This window comes from Argiope bruennichi, chromosome 3, assembly GCF_947563725.1.
Source record: "Argiope bruennichi chromosome 3, qqArgBrue1.1, whole genome shotgun sequence".
NCBI lineage: Eukaryota > Metazoa > Arthropoda > Arachnida > Araneae > Araneidae > Argiope > Argiope bruennichi.
Window position 1 is genome coordinate 20,656,493 of NC_079153.1, and position 27,697 is coordinate 20,684,189.

The 27,697-nt window shown below is 29.3% G+C and overlaps 1 protein-coding gene across 1 annotated transcript in view; it reads left to right on the top strand.

Moving 5' to 3' along the window:
- Positions 1-17,304, top strand: part of LOC129963847 (uncharacterized) — a 37,867-nt gene extending 20,563 nt beyond the window's left edge. Inside the window, exon 2 of the mRNA XM_056078423.1 lies at positions 16,861-17,304. Coding sequence (XP_055934398.1) covers positions 16,863-17,291 — 429 coding nt within the window. The 5' untranslated portion in view covers positions 16,861-16,862 and the 3' untranslated portion in view covers positions 17,292-17,304. The remainder of the gene's footprint in view (positions 1-16,860) is intronic.
- The last annotated feature ends 10,393 nt before the right edge of the window (positions 17,305-27,697 follow it).

A 27,697-nucleotide genomic window follows, 5' to 3' on the forward strand; every position in this document is an offset into this window, starting at 1 on the left:
AATCGTCCTTCTTAGTATAAGACACTTAATGTTACAGAATTCTAAATATTACTGAATTCTAATGTTAATAACTGAAATCTAGTCGACTATGAGGATGATCTCATATTGCCGACTATATTTGCTATATTTAATTTCAAGTAAATCTTTAGGTACAACTCCATGCTTATGATACCCTCAAATTGTCAGATGCTATAAAAGTATTATTTTAATTTCTTTCATACGCTCTGCTTATTGTGTATGTAAACCTTTCTAACAAGACCAGTAAACTTACAATTTATGAAAAAAAAAATGCACAAAAGTATTTTATATGCCAGCTTAAAATGTAAATACTTATTTTTTTAAGACGCTGTTTTAAATATTGTAGGGTGTATCGTTTAATTTTCAAAGATTTTTAAATAGTTCTTGTAAATGTTATGTGACGCTATCGAGTCCTTTTCCTACCGAAAAAAGATATATATTCATCTTTGGCGACTAGTTGTTCGCCAAAAATATTAGTTACATTTAATTTTATTTAAATCGAATAGACATGTTATTGCCAATTATTAGAAGTCGTTTTATTTTAATTACTTTACATATGTTCCGCTCACTGCATAAGTGACCCTTTCAAACAAGCCTCAACCTCTCATCTCTCCAGTCTCATTACATAGTCATCTTTATTATTAAATAGCCGCCTTTGGCGACCAGCCGGTTAGCCAATCTTAATGTTCGTTAAAATTTTAATAATTAAATATTTTATGCTATTTCTACTTTAATAGCTTCTTCATCAAAATATTTTAAAACTTCAAATTTTGATTATCATATAATTCATTCATAATATTATAAAGGCCTTCAGTCATAATGTAATATGTATCTCTCTCATTTTCTGTTAGCACCCGTAGAATTTATGCTTTGAATTAAAGTGGAAAGAATTTATCTTCAATTAATATAATAATATTTTTTACTGAAACAAAGCATTTTTTTATAATCTGATTACTGAAAATAGAGTCACTCAGCGTTTAAACTTTATGGGCACTAAAGAATATCTTTTTAAATTTATGTAATATCTCAAGAGTTGGTCAACAAAATTTTCTTAGATTCATTATGAGCAGATCGATTAATTAACAATGTTTAAATTTAAATGCATCAAACACTAAGAAAATAAAACGAATTGTTTAAAATAAACGGTTGAAAACGGTAGAATTAATGCTTTAAATTAAAGTGGAAAGAATTTATCTTCAATTAATATAATAATATTTTTTACTGAAACAAAGCATTTTTTTATAATCTGATTACTGAAAATAGAGTCACTCAGCGTTTAAACTTTATGGGCATTAAAGAATATCTTTTTAAATTTATGTAATATCTCAAGAGTTGGTCAACAAAATTTTCTTAGATTCATTATGAGCAGATCGATTCATTAACAATGTTTAAATTTAAATGCATCAAACACTAAGAAAATAAAACGAATCGTTTAAAATAAACGGTTGAAAACGGTAGAATTAATGCTTTAAATTAAAGTGGAAAGAATTTATCTTCAATTAATATAATAATATTTTTTACTGAAACAAAGCATTTTTTTATAATCTGATTACTGAAAATAGAGTCACTCAGCGTTTAAACTTTATGGGCATTAAAGAATATCTTTTTAAATTTATGTAATATCTCAAGAGTTGGTCAACAAAATTTTCTTAGATTCATTATGAGCAGATCGATTCATTAACAATGTTTAAATTTAAATGCATCAAACACTAAGAAAATAAAACGAATCGTTTAAAATAAACGGTTGAAAACAGGTTTTAAAAAAACTACTTAAAAAACGATGTACTTAAAACTATAAGCATATACAAAAAATATATAACTAACATTAATACAATTTACTTACAAAAGCATGCAACTAACCCAAAAATAATTTAAATCATCCATTGATACCGTTGTCATGGCAACAATAAGAACAGAATGCGCATGCGTGAATTTTCTTCGCCGGTTACGTAACGCAAATACGTGATTTTTTCTACGCCAGTTGGGGTAACGCTATGCGGATTATAAATTTTTAATTTCCTTTATTCTGTTTTATTTTAATTCAAAAGTACTTCAGAATGAATCTGAAAGATTGATTCATTAACAATGTTTAATTTTAAATGCATCAAACATTAAGAAAATAAACAGAACCGATTGAAATATACCGCCGAAAAATTTTAACCCTAGCCTCATTACTGTTGGAAGAAAAAAAAAACTGAAGCCTTTCTCGTTTGGCGCTGGGGATAATGGAAGATTTTTTTGGCGGAAAAGTTGGCGGTGGGGAAAATGGAAGATTTTTTTGGCGGGAAAGTTAGTTTTTAATTAATAATTAAAATTCTAATTAAAAATTCGAAAAAAGAAACCCCAGGTGCACATTCCTAACCTCCAAGGTATACATGTACCAAATTTGGTAGCTGTATGTCAAACGGTCTGGCCTGTAGAGCGCCAACATACACACACACACACACACACACACACACACACACACACACACACACACACACACACACACACACATTGAGCTTTATTATAAGTATATATAGATATAGATATAGATGAAGATGAAAAAATTACTTTCTTTGTGTATCATTTTCATTCCCGTTTATATTCCTGAACACATACATTTTTTTTTTTAATTTGCCCACACAGTAATCTATAGTAAATAAATTGATTCGATTAAATTCATATTTTTTAATCATTAAACACTAAGATAAATTTATAAATAAATTCATTCCATATTAATAGCCTAATAGTGAGAAAATAGTTAATAAGCTTAAAAAATTTAAACATTCAAAGCAAACAAGATGGTCAACAAATGGGGTTAGAAACTTCTTAAAAATTATTTATGGTATGAAAATTAGGGAGGAAAATAAAAAAGGCTGTAATTACCAAAAATCAAAACAATTTTTATCAGAATTCCTTTTTTTTTTTTTTTTTTTTTTTTGTCAATGACCTTTCTAAATGCCCGTTTTAATTTGTATGACACTTTTAATAAAATGCAAATTGAAAATGATTTATTTAATTTTACTACATATTATGTTGTTGTGAATAAATTTACATCTTAAATTCGCTTGTTTTGCTATTGCAACTTGTACTTATTGAAAACCCACGCATAAATCTTTATCAAACAGATCGAAACAGTAGGCGTATAAAAACCTTAAAAAAATTGTCTAGAAAGTATTAAAATAATGCCATATTCGTTAACTATAGTTCATTGATCAATTCCCAATGTTTAAAACAAAAAGGAAACTAACAATGAACTGAGATAAGATAACAATAGCTTGGTTTTCCGTTTGAAAGCATTCGGACTCATGAAAGTTGATTAAATCATAAATAAGTCACAACAGCATTAAAATATATGTTAGAATTCCATTATATACTCAAATATTTACTCAAATTAAGAGTATAAAGCTTTTAATTATCTTTAAAGAAGATTATGAAGAAAATGTTTTATTAAATGAATAGAATCAAAAAAAGATATTAAACGCTATTCAAAGACTGCATTTTGAATCATTTAGAAGAGATTTTATCTATTACTACTGAGTCACTTTTAATTTCAAAATAAATAAATAAAAGCATAGAATATGTGTCAGAAAAAGTATATTATGTATCATAGTTTAATTAATGGAAATCTCTAAATTTTTCTAAAAGAATAAATAAATAAAAAATTAAGGTATTTCTCCTTAGAAGCAAGGGGGAAAAAATGGATAAATCGTTTCCACGATTTAAACTTCAAAAGGCAATTTCGCAAAGAAATTAACAAGTATTGTTATAAGTTTAATTAACTTTGAAATAAATTAATTTTCCTTTTTTTACAAATAAAATCTTTTATATTGAAAAGAATAGAAAAAAAGTATTTAATGAATAATATTCTTAATGTGAAAATTTTTAAACATTATACAATAGTGCAATCCTATCAAAAAGTTGTAAATTACTGATTTAAATATTTTTTTAATGCTTTTATTTAATTTCATATGTTCGTATTTATATGGATGGCATATTGCAACCGATTTTCATTCATTTCGTCTTTAGTGATGTTCTGAAATTTTGTAATGTTATTGGTTCACGATGACAAGCGAATATTTTAATATCTTTAGAGCTCTTAATCATCAATTATATTAATCTAGTTGAAAAACTAATTTAACGATGCAACGGCATCTAGATATTAATTTGAGAAACGAATGTTAGTTTCACTGATATTTTTAATTATGCATAATTAAATATAGTTAAGACAAAAAATAATGATTAAAAATATTTTAAACACTGCTTTTTTATAGCAATAAAATATAGAAAACAACATTTTTTTAATCAAAAATCGAACAATTACATAAGAAATTAGATATGATATAATCGACAGAAAAAAATTATTGGATTGTATTAAAAGTTATAATATGTTAAAAATCTTTATTTTTGATTAAAAGATTTAAATTATTATAAAATTAAGAATATTGTTCGAAAATTCATTCTAATTGAAATATTACTAAATTTGGCTGGGAATGATATTAGAATATCTACTGTTCTTGCAACATATAATATATAAATTATATGTCAATTTAATTCGTGTTACATGAAAGGTTTTTTTGTTGTGTTGTTGTATATATGAGTTTAATCCGAGCTAAATCTACCAGGATCAAATGTTATCTCTTTCCTAACGTGCTGTATTGAATAAATAGATTTGAATTTTTAGAAATTAAATGGCAATTGCTAAAATAGATTGCATCTGGATTTCTTTCAACTCTAAAGAGGCGCCGTGGTATTTAAATGAAACAATTACATAACAGTTAATATTTTTTTTAACAATCATAATATGCTAATATAACTAAAGATCTTTTTATAATAAAAAGAGTTGAATCTCCTTTGAAACTAAAGATTCTAATCAAATCGATGGATCCAAGTTGTAGGAGGAGCGTTTATCTCTTCCGAAAAGTTTTTTTTTTTCTTTTCTTTTCTTTTTCTTGAGAGGAAACACCGAAATAACATAAGCCTATGAAAAATCAGCGTAATTAAAAATGTTTGGCATAGTTTAAGCTAGCGTATATCAGCGTTTTCGTTTATTCATTCACGAAGCTTTAATTAACTTAAGATTTCCGAAGATGATGTTTTTAAATTTGTCCTTTCATTGCTTTCCAAAAGTAGAAACGCTATTTTATTTTTCTGATAGTTCCTTCTGGGTCAAATAGTTTCGAGTATAATAAATGGGGAAAAATATTTTAATCAATTGCAATATATTTCTGATAATTTTCGTTTTGATGAAAAGAATTTATCGGTAACCTAGGAAAGATAAAGTAATCATATAAAATTCGCAATTAATTGTTTAGTGCCGGATAAAATTTACTCGTTAATAATGACTCTTACTTTCTAATGTACCATATTTAACCTAACCTTATTTTATAAGATAAGTAAGTAATCAATATTTTTTTTCAAACCCAGATGAGTCGATTCGTTCTAAGTTTTTAATACCTTAAAGATCAACAGGAAAAATATAACAGAAATATGCAAGGTTACATGAAAGAAAAAAAATATTTATTCCAAGAACCTCGTCTGATATAAAATATTCATATAAAAAAATCATGAAAGTATTTACAGTTATGGTCAAGATGGTTAATCGGTTATTATTAATAACTAGCCGTCTTCGGCAACCAGTTGGTTAGGTGAGTTCGCAAATTATACAGACTAAGTCTATGGCAAAGGATACCGACGTGCTCTGATTGGTTTAAGCCTTGGCATCTTTTTGGCAATGTTTTGCACTCATAATAGTGTAGTTTTTGCTTATTTGGCCCAAACCTTGTACCTTTCATTAGTTTTATGGAAGATACGAGTGAATATCAACACGATCTAATTTTTATTAATATAATTGTTTTCTCTAAATATTACTAGTAATACTACTAATACTAATTAATAATAATAATAAATATTACTAATAATACTAGTAATACAAGTAACTAATGTTGTTTATGCACAGAAGTATAAAAACTATATGAAAGTAATTACTCATCATATGATGCAGCAATCAAATAATTCTTATTTTTCTATGATTTTCCTTCCTTTATTAGATAATTTATGCAGTCATTGAAACTTGTTGCTGCACGTTTGTTACTTTCCCATCAACTACATATGGGGACATGATTACCTAATGCCCTAAACGTATAAATATGTAAGCTTTAACGGAATATGTGATTTCATAGCTAATTCTTTTAGTTATATCAAAATAATATTAAGAAGAAACACACAAAAAAATATTTTTAATAAATTGTTATTTTTATATTTCCTGAATTTAGGTTTCATGATTTGATCTCTTCTGCTGTATACGTGTTCCAGATTAATATTACATATAAACCGTAAAAAATAGGAGAGGAGGGGGTTTAAATTTACAGATTTTATTTATTTTTATAAAAATATATTTCGGTATGGCATCTTTTTGGCAAAACATTGCCAAAAAGATGCCAAGGCTTAAACCAATCAGAGCACGTCGGTATCCTTTGCCATAGACTTAGTCTGTACAATTTGCGAACTCGCGTTGGTTAGCGAAGGATATTGGTAATATATAATTTCAAATTAAAGATATTATTTCATGACTATGATTCTATAAAACTGACAGACATTAAATCCGCGTTATTTTAGTTACTTTACATATCTTTGGTTCATTGTATGCATGGACCTTTATAATGGAGACCAGTCTTATGACAAAATAGCGGTTGGTCGATAGCTATCATTTCAAATTAAATCGTTAAGATATCATTTCCTAACCCTGATCTGTCAAACTGGCAGACATTAAATGCATGCTTCTTTAATTGCTTTAGTTTTCTTTCGTTCATTGTGTCTATAGACTTCTCTAATGGAAACTAGTTCCATAACAACATGGCTCTATTAAAAACATTGACAGAGGGTTCGATAACGCAATACAATTTGTGTGCTCTCTGTTATTGAAAATTCCACAAGAAATAATTTCAAATGGGATCTCCTTATTTATTTAAATAGATAAAACACAATTGTACGAAGTACATAATTCGCTCATACACTGCGTAAAAAAAGTAGAAGGACACTTGATTTTGTAACAATAACCGAAAAATATTTTATTTTTACTAAAATCTTTTATTAGAAACATTTAACAAATATTTCAAAAATACAATGTTAACATTAGAATTATGATGTTCAAACATAAAATATTAATGGCAACAAAAATAGTTTCTCTTTTTTGAAACTTTGTAAAAAAAGTAGAAGGACAGCGTTATAATGAATGAAAAAATAGTGACTTTAATAAGGAATGGTCTTCCCATTGGCCTTTATAACTTCAAATATTCTGTTTGGAAGTGAATTGTATAGAGTTTGAATTTCAGTTTGACAAAAATTGTCCCACAAGTCATTAAAGTCTTCTCGAAGCTGAGTTTGCGAATTAAATTGCCTTCCATCAGCATAAACTCGACGAACTAGCATCGCCCAGATGTTTTCCACTATATTAAGGTCAGGACTTTTGGCTGGCCATGGTAAAACATCCACATTATTTGTTAGGAACCAATTTTTGACTCCAGTCGCGGTGTGAATGGAAGCTCCGTCTTGCTGAAACTTCCACTCTTCACCCCCCATGTCAGAGGCATAAGGAAGAAGCTCGGAATTCAGCACTTGAATGTAGTCTGTATGTTTGTGCCTACCATTTAAGAAAACCAGACTTGTCCTTCCTCCGCATCCAACAGCCAACCAAACCATTAAACTCCCTCCTCCCATTTGTCGTGTTGAATAGTATTCGCATTCAGTCCCCAGACAATGCCAGTAGTGCTGATATCCGTCTGGACCGTCTAAGTTAAATTTCTTTTCATCGGAAAATATCGCAGAAGTCCATTTTGTAGTCCAGGACATGTGCTCCTTAGCCCACGCTAAACGGTTATCAATGTGAGCTTGTTTCCACTTAGGATGATGTTTCCGTTTTTTGAAAATGAATTTTTAAAATCATTTAATATAGTTGTAAACTGTTTGTTTCGTCACATGATTGAGTCCTGCTGATTTCTTACCTTTGAAACACTTCCTTTGTTCTTCTTCAGCACACGAGGAAGTTTTCTTTCATAACGTGGTGTTAACTTCTTCGGTCTACCAGTCTTCTTTTTATTTCCATTTTTATAAAGATTTCAGATAAGGTTTGAAACTGTATTGGGGCTCACCTGCAACAATTGAGCAATCTCTCTGACACCTTTACCATCATTTTGATATGCGGAAATTTGTCTTTTTTGCAAATCGTTCAAAGGTATTCCTTTAGGCATTTCTGAGAACGGAGAAACAACGTAACTTTTAAACAAATTAAATTTTTTTTTGACAGGAAAGGATAAACAAAGTACAAAATCACTATTTAAATAAAGAACAACTCACTAAATTAAACATATTAGCAAGTGTCCTTCTACTTTTTTTACGCATCGGAAATTATATATACTAATTTTCTTAATAATATTAGTGGTAGATGTTTAATTTTTCCCTAAAATGAAAACAAGGGTCATTAAACCAAATCTGCCTAAATATCTGGTAGTTAGGAGAAAATCAGAGATATTAATTGGCAAAAAGACACTGTCCTTCTACTTTTTTTACGCAGTGTATATTACCTATACAATGTAAACAAACCATCATATGAATTTCACACTTCTTCATTGAGCTTTTTTTACTACTGCATTCAAAGTCTCACACAACGAATGAATGGAGGTGAAAAATATTATTATGAATGCTCAGGAGAAGGTTCATAGTATCACCAAAAAGCCCATTCAGTCAGAAAAATATAAAATAAATCAAGAATTAGGCTTTAAAACAGAAAGTTTAATTGAGTGGAAAATAGGCTTAACTGTCTTAGATAAGTAATCGCTACGAGTTAAAAATGGAAATTGATGACCATGTATTCCTAAACAATTATAATACAAAATTTGTCCTTGTATTATTTTAAGAGTAAAAAAAAAACTTATTAATGATATCAGTTTCATTTCTATATAATATTTTCTCTTAATTTAGATAGTATTAATAATATAATTTAATACTTAGCATTTTTAAATGCTATAATGGAATTCAAACTCATCTATCAAAACATTTAATTTTTTGCTTTTGCCAATCATTCATTCCATAATGGGATTTTCATTTTTTAATATATACATTTTTTATAAGATTTTTATTTTCCAAATCCAACACATGAGAATATGTGTTTTGTAATTTGTTAAACAAAACTGAATATTCAAACTCCCGATTTCCCCCCCCCCCCCCATCGATTAAAACCGAAATTTGGCAAAAAAAAAAAAAAAAAAAAAAAAAAAGCCCCAGTACCTGCGCCAACTTGCATGCAAACCTAACACTACAACTAATTGGGGTCCACGTTTTTATTTATTATTTATTTACTATCATGTGAGAACATGATGTTGTTTTGGTTACGGGGTTTTGAAGCTCGAAAGCGTGTAGCAATGAATAAAGCATAAATGGCAATTTCCATCATCACCTTTTAATCGCTTGTATGTTTTACCTGCTTTTAACAGTATTACATTATTATTATGTATGTTTCTGTGGAAGTAGATGCGTTTTTAAAAAATTGACCTGCTTTTACCAGTATTGCATTATTATTACGTATGCTTCTTTGACAGCAGATGCGTTTTTAAAAGGTTGACGTAGAACTATGGCATCATAGCTGTTATTTCATCTCAAAATCGGTCGAGATCCAAAACTTTGTTTGCCAGCTGGAAAAATTTAAAATGAAAAGTAAAAAAATTATCATATATATATATATATATATATAGAGAGAGAGAGAGAGAGAGAGAGAGAGACTGATAGAGAAGTCTCGTGATGGTTTCAAACCGGTTTAAACTTAACTTAACTTAACTTAATGACAAATCATTAACCAGTACTTAAAAAATAATAATGTTCTGACATGATAACTTGTAATTTGCGATCGTAGATTTCATTTTAATTTGTTTTTATTTTTAAGCGCAGGTCTAAATTATTAACAACTTTTCGCTTCTCCCGATTAAATGAAAAGTACTAATTTCATTTATTAGTTGGGTTCGCATTATCGGGTTTTTAAACGTATACGGAGCTACAGATCGAAAGATGGTCCATCCTTGAAGGTTTAAGAATAAAATTTGATACAAAAGGCTAAAACTGAGTATGAAATTCTATTGCGTTTTTCACCCATCGCATTTGCATTCTTTTAAAAGTACAGTCTGATATACTGTCAACCCCTTGATGTATTTAGTTTAAAATTGAATACGTAACTATATTTTAAACGCTGAATATGTACATCAAATTTTATATATCTAGTTTTAAAGTTTTGTAATTATTGAGCTCATTAGAATCGAACAGCCAGGCAGAACATACTTCCATTGAATGAATTTCATTCAAAATTCGATAGACATTTACTAATTTGACTTATAATTCGCACATCAAGTTTTATTCCTCTATCTGAATTTTTTTTTGAGCAAACGTTTTCTCAGATTGACAAACTGGCAGATATACATAAGTCAGTCAGTCATCCAACTCTCCGACCCGCCACGAAGGCACACAGATTTAAACCATAAAAACTGAATGACCGGACCGCCGTAACAGCAACATTGGCGGGAACTGTGGTTGAGTCCTAAGGGCCGTCACCGGCCACGGTACAACCCTCCCCAAAGGAGGTAAGTCCCGTCATCGATGGGAGGAATCAGATCCCCCACCTATTAGAGTACACTCCAGGGTAGCGAGATCCAACCACCATGCCGGCAGCATCTCATCCTCATTTCGAGGTGCCCCCCCCGGGGGTGCAGATATGCAAAATCTCAAAAAATCTGCTTCTCGGTCCTCCTAAAGTCTAAAGTGTGATAATTAATCACAAACTCGCTTCCGAATTCTTCGATGACTACAATTTTTTCCCTTTGGATATTTCCTCTACAGAAAAGTAAAAATGAATAAACTATCAGGTGACAAATGCCTAACAAAAAGAAACAAATTAGCCTGTAAAAGAAATATCGTTCCTTGTAATTAGCTCATTGGAGACAATTCATTTGATGATGGCGAGTTATTTCCAACAACCTAATTTTGCTTGAAAAGCGAACGAGATGGAATAATTGCCTTTCAGAAAAAGATATATGTTGTTTGTTTCGTCGAAGAGAATTCATGTCGAATGCCCAAATGACCTCTATATTTTATCTTAGACAGGAAGGAATTTTGATGGGAGATGATAATATAAATGTTTCGATGTCATTATCCAAATGCTATTAGGCTTTAATAATTCAACTTCATAAAAATAGCAAAGTACCAGAGGTTTTGATAGTTTTCTATATAACACAATTTATTAAACTTTCAAAATTTTAATGATAAAATGGAAAATGTCACAAACAATAACTTACTTCCTGCATCATATTATTAAATATCTTATATAATTAAGAAAATATCATTCGAAATAATGAATTTGCACATTGATACTACCAAAAACGCGTTAGCACGTACTAGATATCAAATAAAAATATTTATTCTATTTTCGCTATGTTACATTACTTATCATCAATTTCAAGGTGAGCGAATTTCAAATCAATTTGTTAGCGGCCAATATTACCTTTTCTAAAGAATTTTCTAAAATTATTTAGAACGATTTGATCTGCTTTAAAATATTAATTTAAAATAGATTGAATAGATTAATTTAAAATAGATTAGCGGCCAACAGTACCTTTTTTTAAAGAATTTCCTAAAATTATTTAGAACGATTTGATCTGCTTTATAATATTAGTTTAAAATGGATTTATATGATTACATTAGATTTTGAGACCTTGAAAATAGTTTGTACCACAACTTAAAACGAGGGGCGGAACTTTTATTGGAGTACTACCCATTATTCTAACATTAAGATTAATTTCAATTTGCAAACAGCATGATCATCGCAAAGTAATATTTAATACCAAAGATAAAACAAGTTTGAAATAGTTGATATTTATCATAGGATGTAATAATTTAGGAGAGAAGCGAAAGGAAGAAAGGGAACTTGAATTCTTTATAGCATCGGAGTGTCATTTGTACTGGAGAAAAACCAAATTATCGCTTAATTCTGAGTTTAATTGATATGAGGAATTGAGACGAACATTACCTTACTATTTGGAATCTTAAAATTATATTTATATTTTCTCAAGACGAAAAAAAATTTTATGTTTTTAAGATATGTTTTTAAAATGTCAAAAATTCTTAGACATTTTCCATAAAACATAAGGAAAAGTATAATGTAAATTCGGAATTCCAGGCCTAAGCAGGATAAAGATTAATTTGACTTTTGCATTTTAATATTGATTTGTCTAAATTTATTTTATTTTAAAAATTTATGCCCAATAATATAACATCGATAATTGGCACAGTAACAAATATATTTCACAGCATCAAAATTCATGTGAGTATTAATCGGACAATTAAAATAATGAAAAATATATTTTAAAATAAAATGTAAAAATATATTTTAAAATATTTTTTAAATTTTATTAAATAAATAGTATGTCAACAAAAATGATATCATTGAAAAGTAGTCCTTAAAATTTTAATCTGTAATAATATAATTCCAGAGAAAACTGTATAATTCTGATAAAAATTTAATTAAATAAAAATCTAGTCAATTTTTTAAAATTTTTATTATTTAATGCATGCCATATTGAGAAATTTTGTTTTTGAATATATTCCAGGAGATATAATAAATTGCATGCAAAATTCGGTAACTATAGATAGTTTGTCCTTATGAGCGTTTTAAAAAAACTTTTGAATGACGGTCACTCAATTTACAGATAGTTTCCAACCGATAAACAATTTAAAAAAATGAATTATTATTAAATTCTAGGAAACTTTAAGAAAGGAATAAAATTGTCCAGGGTTCGGATATAAGCAATCCATCAATACTTACAAATTGACATCTCTATATGACACAGCACGATATCAACTCCTGCATAGCGATTCGATTTATATATCAGCAGGCAGTCTAACGATTACATAAAAATCCTACCCTTAATACTTAAAATGTTTTTCTTTTTTATTCGAATACGTAAGATGAGGTCTCCAGCGTTTTAGAAAGATACTGAATTATGATTCCCTTTATTTGAAACTAGCAAAGCTTAGGGTTTAAAAAATTTCATGTTTAACGTTTTAAATTTAGATATTACTTTTCTATAAAATAGTATAATACACGAAATCCTTTTATCGTCTGATATTTTTTTTTTGATTAAAAAAAAAATATCAATGGAACCAAACAATTTTTAAAAGCGACTACATGTTTATTAATGTACTTATTTTATATTCATTTGCTATCTATTCAATAATATATTACATTTTGAAAAATTAATAAAAATTGAAAAAAGTGCACAGAAATAAAATTGGTATTAAAATTCCCAATTTTAAATTTTCAGATGGTATGGAAATATATCTTGAGGAATAGTTTACACCAAAGTTACTGTAAAAAAAAGATGGAATTTTTTTATTAATTTCTAAATTATTGAACTGCTAATTAATTTTACACTTTGTAAAATTAACAGCTTTTTTTTTCTCTTGTCTTTCCCACTTATAATAAAATGAAAGTGTTTGTGGCAATGTGTTGGCGCTTTTCATGCCAAACCATTTGATTTAGAGATACCAAACATGGCAGATACATACTTTGGAAGCTGAAAATGTGAATCTAAGGGCGATTTTTTTTTTTTGAAATTCTTATACTAATTAGTTAAAAATCATTCAAAATTGAGGTTTATTTTTTTTTGCGATAACTTCCAAAAGTATAGCAATAAAAAATTGATTTTTACTTCAGTATTCATATATATATATATATATATATATATATATATGAATAGTGAAACTGTGTGTGTGTGTGTGTGTGTGTGTGTGTGTGTGTGTGTGTGTGTGTGTGTGTGTGTGTGTGTGTGTGTGTGTGTGTGTGTGTGTGTGTGTGTGTGTGTGTGTGTGTGTGTGTATTCTTTTCCTCTATTCTTAATTAATTTTCAAAAAATATTTTAAGGATAATTTTTATCAAGATACTTGATATAAAATAAAAAAAAATTAAATTTGATTTGCAAAAGCCCGTTACGTGTGCATAAGAAAAATTAGCTTCAATCAACGCCATGTCATCATGTTGACAAAAGCTCAAACTGAAAAGACTTAGTCAACTCTCATTACAAACTAAATCTAGAAAATTGCAATTTTTAGTACATATCTGTATAAAATGAAATAAATATGTGAGAATATGCTATTCGCTAAATGATTGGTAGATAGCGAGTCACATAACCTATGACATTTGAGGTTTGTTTTGACAGTATTGTTGAAACATTCAATCAAAATTACTATACGTCATAATAAGTATTTATATTGCATTTCACGGTAAAATGACTACAAAAAAGAGAAAATAAAGCTTTAATTAACACCAAATTAACAACAAACGAGTTTACAACTATGTTATTTGTTAATTCTACTTTTAGACACAGCGTCTTTGGCAACACTAATGAATAAATTTCCGGTTTTTCGAGTAACGGATTGGGATGACAGCCTTTGTAGCTAAAAATCCCTTTATCCCCCTCATTCAAACAAATAAACGAGTAACGGATTTTTTTTTTTTGTTGTTGTTTCTCGGTTAGCAATCATCTGAATATCTAAACAATGCACATGTTAACTTTGCATTGTTTTTTTTAAATAGTAGTGGGACGTCCAGCGATATCAGATGAATTAAAATACGAAGAAAGACCGAGCCGATGCTAATTGGAAAAGAAAAACTGATCGTGAAGCAGCTAAGTTGGCGATAAATGTATTGGCGAAAGTTGGCGAAAATATATTCAATATTTAAATATTTGAGATATAAGAAAAGAATGCTCTCACTATAGGGCTTTGAATTTTGAATTAGAAGCTTGCAGATCGGAAAATATATTCCTAATTATGGAAAAATTAAGTTTCCAGCACTGAACCAATGAACAGATGAGTTTAAAAACTTGCTAAAAGGAACTGAAGAATATAGCGTACAATACTGGACAATATCTGCGAACTTCCCCTGCTCGCTTTCATTCGCAGGGGGGGGGGGGGCGAAGTTAACTAGTTTTATATAAAAAAATCCGAGCAAGAAAATGATATTTCAAACATATGCCTTACAAGAGACAGGTGATCGTTTATTTTCTCATTTTTTCGGAATCAAAAACATGATCAAAGCATTTTTTTCTTCGTTTTTTTTTTTTTTTTTTGAATGAAAAACATGTGACGTGCATTTTTTTTTTCCAAAATAGGAAGAGAAGCGAGGGAAGGGGGCAACTACGCAATGCCAAGCGAAAAATGAAAAGGCATTTATGGCGTATTAATCTTCTCCGTCTCACAATATCTAACAGATGCACTTTATAATAAGGTTCAATTTTTTTTTCCAAAATAGGAAGAGAAGAGAGGGAAGGGGGCAACTACGCAATGCCAAGCGAAAAATAAAAAGGCATTTATGGCGTATTAATCTTCTACGTCTCACAATATCTAACAGATGCACTTTATAATAAGGTTTAATTTTTTTTCCAAAATAGGAAGAGAAGAGAGGGAAGGGGGCAAGCGAAAAATGAAAAGGCATTTATGGCGTATTAATCTTCTACGTCTCACAAGATGCACTTTATAATAAGGTTTAATTTTTTTTTTCCAAAATAGGAAGAGAAGAGAGGGAAGGGGGCAAGCGAAACATGAAAAGGCATTTATGGCGTATTAATCTGCTACGTCTCACAAGATGCACTTTATAATAAGGTTTAATTTTTTTTTCCAAAATTGGAAGAGAAGAGAGGGAAGGGGGCAAGCGAAAAATGAAAAGGCATTTATAGCGTATTAATCTTCTACGTCTCACAAGATGCACTTTATAATAAGGTTTAATTTTTATCAAGCAGAAACTTGCCAACACATAAAATTGAACACTTTTTACTTCCTTGTTCATATAGTATGGAGAAAGTATAGTAATCGTCAAAAAATTTGAACTTGAGATTTTGACGAATCTCTGCGTTTTAGACTTTCTTGTGTTTGAAAACAGATTTTTGAAAATTGTCTGTCTGTCGACAAAGATGACTCAAAAACGCTTAGACCTCGAAGATTGAAATTTGATAGACTGTCTTTATACCAAATTTGTAGATTTCTATCAAAATTTAAGCAAAGTTCGCTGAGAGGATGTCTATTTGTCTGGCTGTTCGAATGTTATTTAACAAGATAACTACAAAATAAAGATAGCTAGATAGATAAAATTCGATACACAGAATAAACATATATTCTCTAGACACCTTTCAAATTTTGTGCTAAATCCAACAAGGGACTGACTGTCGGTCTGTCTTTACTTTCAGAAACATGTAAATGTGATAACTCAAAGACATAATGATTTAAATGTATCATATTTAGAACAGGATTTTGTGGCTACAATTTTAGTTCTGTGTCAAATTTTTGTTTCAATCCGTTGGGAAAAATGCATCTAAAACACAAATTCGATGTTTGGATACTCCTAACCGTATGTCAGGGATTAATCGACAAATAACTCGCCAAGGATTACACAATAGATTCAGTAAAAAATGCTATAGTTCCGCCAAAAGTTAATATTTTGTATTATTATACGCCCATGGCATGCAAGGCATTCTCTGGGATAACACCTTTATTAGAAGATATGCGCGAAAGTTTTAGTTAAAATCAGATTTATGCCATATAAATGACAAATGGCCTCTGCAAATGAAACTTCGTTTTCTGCCATAAGATAATTGGCATTTGGCGATTTGGCAAAAGTTTGGCCAGCTTGGCAATGAGATAGTATCTAACTTTGAATCTAATTGCTACTCTAGGAAGCTAAACATATATTTCTCTTGCTATATAAACTTCTGCCATTAAAATCTGAATATTTATTTCTTCAATAACAGAAAATCTATTTTTTTCCAGAAATGCACTTTACTGGATATCTTCTCCTTGCTGCAACTTTCACCTGTTTAATGCAAAGCATTCACCTCCATCCTGATGACTACGACTCCAGTCCACCTCCAGAGGATTACTTAATCATTAGCAACAACCTGCTACCTGTTGAACCTCCCGAAGGCGCTAGTGATGATTCGGTTCGAACATTCTTCAATGATGGTGGCCTCGGAAGTTATCGCTGGCATCTACCTGTCCTCCCAGACAACAGAGAAAAGATGAGGCCCTTCTGGAAAAGATCGAAGAAAGTGTTGGGAGTCTTCACCAAGGGAAGACCAAGTCTGTATGTCAAGCCCAATTCGAATACCGGAAGTTCGGAATTCCTCAATACCTATGTCAGAGGCCATTTTGGCTTGTCTAGGTATACATTCGACAGACCTAGACCCCTTCGGTGGGGTTAGAACATCGCCTATCTTGTGTATTTTTATTTATTTTATCCAATCGTTATGTGTGTTATAGATAGGCATTGAAGTCTCTATTGCAAAATTTCTAAAATGCCTGACTGTCAATTATTTCAAAATAATAGATAGATTTTGTATTTAATTAAACTATTCTAATTTAATTCTCTTAAATTTGAATGTAAGTCTGTATTTCTTAGTTTCAGTTTGAACATACTTAAGTTTTTGAATGACTGCTATTTGAATTCTACTGACAAGTATTCGAAATAATATTGAGACATTTCTTTTCATTATCAAAGCATAAACAGAATATAAAGTCAAATCCCTATTTATCGAAAACATCTATGAATCGAATTTTTTCTGGAATCTAGTACTTTCATTAGAAAAACAGTTTCTGTATATCGAATAAAATTTTTCTATATCGAACAAAAAGAGAGTTTCCTTCAAAATTAATGTACACTTTTTTATTCTAACACAAAGACGAGAATTTAAATATGTTTGTTTACCTCACTGATCTGGATGGGTATCGGATGGTTAGTTCGTTCCAGATCATCCAAAAGAGCAACGAAGATGATTTAATTGAAAAACCATCTAAAAAATATATTATATAAGGATTTCTATCCATGCTATAGGAATGAGATTTAATTTAATCCAAACGTTCCTGAAGAAATTTTTAAATTTCCGAATATAAGTGAAAATTATTTTTAAAAGTCTTCTGTAAAAAATTATTTTTAAAAAGACATTAAAGACTACTTTATCCAAAAAAATAAATAAAAAATTTCGTTTTGTGTTTCATATACTCAATACAAACATTCATTTTTTTTAATGCATTATGAGCAATTTTGTATATTTTTTTTCAAAAAAAAACCCTCTTTTTTAATTTAATTAATTCCATTTAACTCTCCAAAATTAATTAAACATAATTGTTTTAATAAGAAAGTAATATGATGTGCAGTTTTTATTTCTATTTATCAAATTTTCTATACATTGAATTTTTCTCTAGGAATTTTTCAATTCGATATATAGAGGTTCGATTGTTTATATCCGAGTTATTTTATTTCCTTCTCATTTTGTTTTAAATCCTGCATAAATCGCTATATCTGTTATAATGTCATGATAGATTCGTCAGTTAATTTAGGTTAGGGCTGTTAAAATCTTTATAAGAAAAATGTAAACAAAATATACAAAACAATTAAATCAACAAAATATTTTTTTATTTTTTAAAATTTTAAGAAATGTTCGCTTTTTAATTCATTTTTATTTACTTGTTTGGCCACAAACTGCATGGCAAGTATAAAAATAAATTATGTAGATACATTACTGATTTTATTAATTAGAGGAGTAAAATTGTAAATGTTTATTTAAAATTAATGAAACTCTGTAAAATAAACGTCGTAAACGCCAATTAATACATAAAATAATAACTAATTAATTATCATACATGATTTGTTAATAATTATTTATAATATTTCAGAAAGAATTGAATACTATAGTATAGAAATGCTTCAAATAGAATAAAAAAACAGTTTTGTAGTTATGATGGATTGAAAATATTGATCATCTTCGTAGTGGAGACATTTTATTTAAGTCTTTAATACAAGACGTTAAAGGGGGGGGGGATATTTATTTGTTTGTGATTTAATAAGCAAAAAAATTTATTTAATAAAATGTGTAAGATAATAATACTCAAATCTGTTAATTAACCTTGATTAACTCTGAACAGAATAGCTGAATTCTTTATCTATCAAAATATCATACACAAGAAATCGCTTTTCTGGTTTGATATCAATTCAAGAATAATTCTACATATCAAAATGAAAATCCTGGTTTATAAATATTAATGTCCATTTATGGTCAATTAAAAATAGTTAGTTGATAAGAATCTGTAAATGAAAAGAAAATATAAATGATAGTTTCATAAGTTTAATTATCTAAAATCACAATGAATATAGATTATTCATTTAAATATTCTTCATAAATATCATTGTATGTCATATAATTGTAAGCAATTTTAGTAATCTACTCGTGTATATTGATTCGAATTCTAATCATATATTAATAGTGTATATCGTCTGCAATTGAATTCTTTTCTCAAAAGTGTCAAAGAATTTGTCATGTAAATTTTCACTCATTTCTCCTAGATTTGTCACTTTTTTCCTGTCAAAAATCAGCAGTCCAGTTTGAGAAAAAAATCCCCTTAACTTTTTTTGTTTCAAAATGTATTGAAATATGTAGAGCCGAGATTAATGATATTTCTTGCAAAAAACTAATGGTTTTATTTATCGGGAAGTCCAAATATCAAAATATTACTTGAAGATATTAAACTGTTTCTTACTAAAGCCTTTCCGAAATATGATAAATGATTTCCACCAATTTTTATTGCTTCATTTTTTTTCTACATTTTTCATTATAGAAAAATTTTGTTTATATAAATACACTACTTAGAGAAAACAATAAAAACAAAATCATATATAGCAACTTACTTAACTACTTACATTAATTATGCACTTCCTTACCTAACTTAATTACTTATTTTAATTATTAACGCGATTGTTTCATACATATTCAATAAACTGAAAATGATTAAAAATGGTGGCCAACAATTAATTAAATTTAGTTTTATATTTTTCTTTATTTGAGAAAAGAATGCATATCGAGTGGTTGAAATTGAATGGAGGTCGTATAAAATATAAGACATGCACCTGAATGCATGAATTGCATTTTGATTTATTATATTTATTGTATTTCATCATGCTGAATAAAATAAATAAATAAATGTCTTTAATGTGATATTTTATATTAGTTTCTTATCTGAAAATATCTGGTCAATTTTTTATAACATCCTTTATTATCACAACGTAGGAAATTGAAACAAAAAAAATCTCACATTTTGTAGCAATACACTAATGATATTTCAATTCGTAATATGCCACGAACACAGTAATGTATTGCATCTTATAACACTCAACATCGAAGAAAAAGTTTCAACTATTGATCAAATGAACTGTTAGAACCCTATAGAGTTTTTACATATCTCATAGAATTTTCTATTATTAACTAGCTAGCTCATCCCCATCGAAGTGGATGACCCCTGGGTCGACTCATTTGACTAAGTTTTCTAACTTTGTTCATTCTTCCTCGGAAACTTCTGCTCAGAGAATCGTCATCTCTGTGCCTGAAAAGAATAATTCCTCTTTTCGAGGCGTCCAGCAACAAGTGGTGCTCATTAGATGTTCCATGGTCATTCGTCTTCCGGTTGGCTAAATAATGCAGAGGTATCCAGTGGGTCACATGTTCAGGTTGGTGATCTACCCTGTGTTCTTTGGACCAATTTTGACTTATCACCAAGCCAAAGAAACAGTAGAGGGTGATGGCGAAAAATGTAGAAGGTGCCATGGAGATATATCTGGACTGTGAGAGGAAATTTGATCTGAAATTATAATAGGAAAAGGATATTATTACACAAATTATTCCTTCAATTTATATACCATTAATAACCTATATACTAATAATATATAGATTGAATAATATAACATTAATTAGAATTTAGGTTATTTATGATAGATGCCTACTTTTTATTAATTTTTAAAGGAATTTTCAATCATATTTAAGGCATAATTCAACCCTTTTATAGACTCTATTTTATCGAAATTATGTTAAGTTTAACTAATAAATTTAGCTACCAATTAAAATTAAGAATGTAAAAATACATCTTGTATTTGTCTATTTATTTTTGAATTAACTTAATAGAAATAACACTGTTTCTTTAACTTTTGTTGTTTTATTAAAATTAAATTTTGTTAAATCACTTAATAATTTGTTGTGCTTGTTAAAGTTATTATTAACACATTCACAGTCAATATGGTTATAACAATCATTATCTATTTACAGCATATAAAAAAATTTTTCAACTTCGTCAGTGACGCCAAGAAAAAAAAACCCCACTCAATAGAAGAACCAAATAAATAATTCAAACATTCAACACTTTCCAAAAAATTAAAAACCACCCAGCAGAGAAGACTGGGAATTGCCGAAAAGCTTATATCTCAGAAAGAGAAAAAAATAATAAATAAACAGAAATTCAAAAAGTAAAACAGAAAGACATCAGATTTTTTTAAAAACTGTCTTTTAGCTCGATATTCATTCTTGCTGCAACGCATGCGCATGCGCATTAATCAAGAGCATTCGTTGCAAATGCATGACCATTTTTTTTTTTTTTTTGAAAGAAAGAAGATAGAAGATATCAAAACAATACGAAGATTTTAGAGAGGTGCTAATTTGTTTAAACTAGGTCCCACTGGGGAAAAATTTTTAAGCTTAAAACTTAATGAAATAAATGAAAAAAAAAATGAAGAATTATTAATGATGAATGAAAACTGGTTTAAAACATTTATCTACAAAATTTATATGTTAAATAGAAAATCACATACCAACTTATTTTAACTCAACCTTTTCATGATTTTCTTATAGTTCAATCGCATTTGTTTTCATAAACGAAAATAAGGATTACATTATATAAAATTAAGAAAATTTATTTTGAAATAATTGCTTAGTCACAATTCCTTCTTGAAAACTTAACTGCTTCAAATTATTCTTTTTTTAATTAATAATTATATAATTTTAAAAAAAATTAAAATATGGAAATTTAACTTTTGTTGAAAAGTTTCACTATGTATTGTAATATAAGTTACAGCAAATCCATGGCTTCAATACAGGTGCTGATTCCATTTGGACATCTTCATAGTTACGATGCCAGAAATAACATGATGAGCAATACGATCTATATTCCACTCAGAATACATTTAAATTGTTTGGAATTATCTATTAATCTACACAATACAATACTAATATGCCATGAAACTGATACATTCCAATTAATATTTGGTAAATTATTCCATTTGGAAATTGTCCGCCAAATTTCATATTTGGAAGAACCCATTATATAAATGCATTATGAAATGCAGGATAATACGATAGCTTTTTACTTTCTTTAATACGTAATATAGATGAAATATTGTACTCACCAAAAAAATTTAAAATGGAGAATATGGGGGAATCTTTCTTGGCATTATGTCTGTCAGTTTTTCTGTATGTCTGTGAACACGATAACTCAAAACCTTTTTGAGATTGAACATGAAATTTAACATAAGGACCAAATTTGTAGGTTTCCCACAAAATCTGAACGAAATTTGTTTACATGAAATCTGTCTTCCGGGCTGCTCAATGACAAGGGAACGCTATAACTCTAAATCTCTGAAAAGCTACACAGATAAAATTTGGTTTTCAAGTTTAGCATCTAACATATAGACTCTTATCAAATTTTGCACCAAATCTGTCAAATGGTTAACCCCTTAACTGTTTTATTTTCTTTACTATCTAATAAGATGACACCTTCTATTTTGGGAATATTTTCTTATTTTGATTCAAATGGAAATCCATTGAATACTTGACTTATCTATGTATTCAACGTCATTTTAATATTGAATTATAATTGTTATAAATGGTTTATTTTTTAGCTCACAACTATCAAAATTCGATAAATCGATGTACGTATGGCACTCGAGCAGAACAGTTAAGCGGTTAAATATCTGTCTGTTTAATGCACGTCAAAATACAATAACTCAAAAATGAAAAGGCTTAGTCAACAAAATTCGGTATATTATCATCTGACTACAACTGTAGTTCAAAGTCACATTTTGCTTCTATTTTGTCGTCAAAAAAAGCGTTCAAACTACCTATTCAGGAAAAATTTTGTAAAAAGGTTAGCGTCAAAGATCTGTATTATAATTGTTATAAATGGTTTATTTTTTAGCTCAGAACTATCAAAATTCGATAAATCGATGTACGTATGGCACTCGGGCAGAACAGTTAAGCGGTTAAATATCTGTCTGTTTAATGCACGTCAAAATACAATAACTCAAAAATGAAAAGGCTTAGTCAACAAAATTCGGTATATTATCATCTGACTACAACTGTAGTTCAAAGTCACATTTTGCTTCTATTTTGTCGTCAAAAAAAGCGTTCAAACTACCTATTCAGGAAAAATTTTGTAAAAAGGTTAGCGTCAAAGATCTGTATTATAATTGTTATAAATGGTTTATTTTTTAGCTCAGAACTATCAAAATTCGATAAATCGATGTACGTATGGCACTCGGGCAGAACAGTTACGCGGTTAAATATCTGTCTGTTTAATGCACGTCAAAATACAATAACTCAAAAATGAAAAGGCTTAGTCAACAAAATTCGGTATATTATCATCTGACTACAACTGTAGTTCAAAGTCACATTTTGCTTCTATTTTGTCGTCAAAAAAAGCGTTCAAACTACCTATTCAGGAAAAATTTTGTAAAAAGGTTAGCGTCAAAGATCTGTATTATAATTGTTATAAATGGTTTATTTTTTAGCTCAGAACTATCAAAATTCGATAAATCGATGTACGTATGGCACTCGGGCAGAACAGTTAAGCGGTTAAATATCTGTCTGTTTAATGCACGTCAAAATACAATAACTCAAAAATGAAAAGGCTTAGTCAACAAAATTCGGTATATTATCATCTGACTACAACTGTAGTTCAAAGTCACATTTTGCTTCTATTTTGTCGTCAAAAAAAGCGTTCAAACTACCTATTCAGGAAAAATTTTGTAAAAAGGTTAGCGTCAAAGATCTGTATTATAATTGTTATAAATGGTTTATTTTTTAGCTCAGAACTATCAAAATTCGATAAATCGATGTACGTATGGCACTCGGGCAGAACAGTTACGCGGTTAAATATCTGTCTGTTTAATGCACGTCAAAATACAATAACTCAAAAATGAAAAGGCTTAGTCAACAAAATTCGGTATATTATCATCTGACTACAACTGTAGTTCAAAGTCACATTTTGCTTCTATTTTGTCGTCAAAAAAAGCGTTCAAACTACCTATTCAGGAAAAATTTTGTAAAAAGGTTAGCGTCAAAGATCTGTATTATAATTGTTATAAATGGTTTATTTTTTAGCTCAGAACTATCAAAATTCGATAAATCGATGTACGTATGGCACTCGGGCAGAACAGTTAAGCGGTTAAATATCTGTCTGTTTAATGCACGTCAAAATACAATAACTCAAAAATGAAAAGGCTTAGTCAACAAAATTCGGTATATTATCATCTGACTACAACTGTAGTTCAAAGTCACATTTTGCTTCTATTTTGTCGTCAAAAAAAGCGTTCAAACTACCTATTCAGGAAAAATTTTGTAAAAAGGTTAGCGTCAAAGATCTGTATTATAATTGTTATAAATGGTTTATTTTTTAGCTCAGAACTATCAAAATTCGATAAATCGATGTACGTATGGCACTCGGGCAGAACAGTTACGCGGTTAAATATCTGTCTGTTTAATGCACGTCAAAATACAATAACTCAAAAATGAAAAGGCTTAGTCAACAAAATTCGGTATATTATCATCTGACTACAACTGTAGTTCAAAGTCACATTTTGCTTCTATTTTGTCGTCAAAAAAAGCGTTCAAACTACCTATTCAGGAAAAATTTTGTAAAAAGGTTAGCGTCAAAGATCTGTATTATAATTGTTATAAATGGTTTATTTTTTAGCTCAGAACTATCAAAATTCGATAAATCGATGTACGTATGGCACTCGGGCAGAACAGTTACGCGGTTAAATATCTGTCTGTTTAATGCACGTCAAAATACAATAACTCAAAAATGAAAAGGCTTAGTCAACAAAATTCGGTATATTATCATCTGACTACAACTGTAGTTCAAAGTCACATTTTGCTTCTATTTTGTCGTCAAAAAAAGCGTTCAAACTACCTATTCAGGAAAAATTTTGTAAAAAGGTTAGCGTCAAAGATCTGTATTATAATTGTTATAAATGGTTTATTTTTTAGCTCAGAACTATCAAAATTCGATAAATCGATGTACGTATGGCACTCGGGCAGAACAGTTAAGCGGTTAAATATCTGTCTGTTTAATGCACGTCAAAATACAATAACTCAAAAATGAAAAGGCTTAGTCAACAAAATTCGGTATATTATCATCTGACTACAACTGTAGTTCAAAGTCACATTTTGCTTCTATTTTGTCGTCAAAAAAAGCGTTCAAACTACATATTCAGGAAAAATTTTGTAAAAAGGTTAGCGTCAAAGATCTGTATTATAATTGTTATAAATGGTTTATTTTTTAGCTCAGAACTATCAAAATTCGATAAATCGATGTACGTATGGCACTCGGGCAGAACAGTTAAGCGGTTAAATATCTGTCTGTTTAATGCACGTCAAAATACAATAACTCAAAAATGAAAAGGCTTAGTCAACAAAATTCGGTATATTATCATCTGACTACAACTGTAGTTCAAAGTCACATTTTGCTTCTATTTTGTCGTCAAAAAAAGCGTTCAAACTACCTATTCAGGAAAAATTTTGTAAAAAGGTTAGCGTCAAAGATCTGTATTATAATTGTTATAAATGGTTTATTTTTTAGCTCAGAACTATCAAAATTCGATAAATCGATGTACGTATGGCACTCGGGCAGAACAGTTAAGCGGTTAAATATCTGTCTGTTTAATGCACGTCAAAATACAATAAATCAAAAATGAAAAGGCTTAGTCAACAAAATTCGGTATATTATCATCTGACTACAACTGTAGTTCAAAGTCACATTTTGCTTCTATTCTGTGGTCAAAAAAAGCGTTCAAACTACATATTCAGGAAAAATTTTGTAAAAAGGTTAGCGTCAATGATATGTATTATAATTGTTATAAATGGTTTATTTTTTAGCTCACAACTATCAAAATTCGATAAATCGATGTACGTATGGCACTCGGGCAGAACAGTTAAGCGGTTAAATATCTGTCTGTTTAATGCACGTCAAAATACAATAACTAAAAAATGAAAAGGCTTAGTCAACAAAATTCGGTATATTATCATCTGACTACAACTGTAGTTCAAAGTCACATTTTGCTTCTATTCTGTCGTCAAAAAAAGCGTTCAAACTACATATTCAGGAAAAATTTTGTAAAAATGTTAGCGTCAAAGATCTGTATTATAATTGTTATAAATGGATTATTTTTTAGCTCACAACTATCAAAATTCGATAAATCGATGTACGTATGGCACTCGGGCAGAACAGTTAAGCGGTTAAATATATGTCTGTTTAATGCACGTCAAAATACAATAACTCAAAAATGAAAAGGCTTAGTCAACAAAATTCGGTATATTATCATCTGACTACAAGTGTAGTTCAAAGTCACATTTTGCTTCTATTCTGTCGTCAAAAAAAGCGTTCAAACTACATATTCAGGAAAAATTTTGTAAAAATGTTAGCGTCAAAGATCTGTATTATAATTGTTATAAATGGATTATTTTTTAGCTCACAACTATCAAAATTCGATAAATCGATGTACGTATGGCACTCGGGCAGAACAGTTAAGCGGTTAAATATCTGTCTGTTTAATGCACGTCAAAATACAATAACTCAAAAATGAAAAGGCTTAGTCAACAAAATTCGGTATATTATCATCTGACTACAACTGTAGTTCAAAGTCACATTTTGCTTCTATTTTGTCGTCAAAAAAAGCGTTCAAACTACCTATTCAGGAAAAATTTTGTAAAAAGGTTAGCGTCAAAGATCTGTATTATAATTGTTATAAATGGTTTATTTTTTAGCTCAGAACTATCAAAATTCGATAAATCGATGTACGTATGGCACTCGGGCAGAACAGTTACGCGGTTAAATATCTGTCTGTTTAATGCACGTCAAAATACAATAACTCAAAAATGAAAAGGCTTAGTCAACAAAATTCGGTATATTATCATCTGACTACAACTGTAGTTCAAAGTCACATTTTGCTTCTATTCTGTCGTCAAAAAAAGCGTTCAAACTACATATTCAGGAAAAATTTTGTAAAAATGTTAGCGTCAAAGATCTGTATTATAATTGTTATAAATGGATTATTTTTTAGCTCACAACTATCAAAATTCGATAAATCGATGTACGTATGGCACTCGGGCAGAACAGTTAAGCGGTTAAATATCTGTCTGTTTAATGCACGTCAAAATACAATAACTCAAAAATGAAAAGGCTTAGTCAACAAAATTCGGTATATTATCATCTGACTACAACTGTAGTTCAAAGTCACATTTTGCTTCTATTCTGTCGTCAAAAAAAGCGTTCAAACTACCTATTCAGGAAAAATTTTGTAAAAAGGTTAGCGTCAAAGATCTGTATTATAATTGTTATAAATGGTTTATTTTTTAGCTCAGAACTATCAAAATTCGATAAATCGATGTACGTATGGCACTCGGGCAGAACAGTTACGCGGTTAAATATCTGTCTGTTTAATGCACGTCAAAATACAATAACTCAAAAATGAAAAGGCTTAGTCAACAAAATTCGGTATATTATCATCTGACTA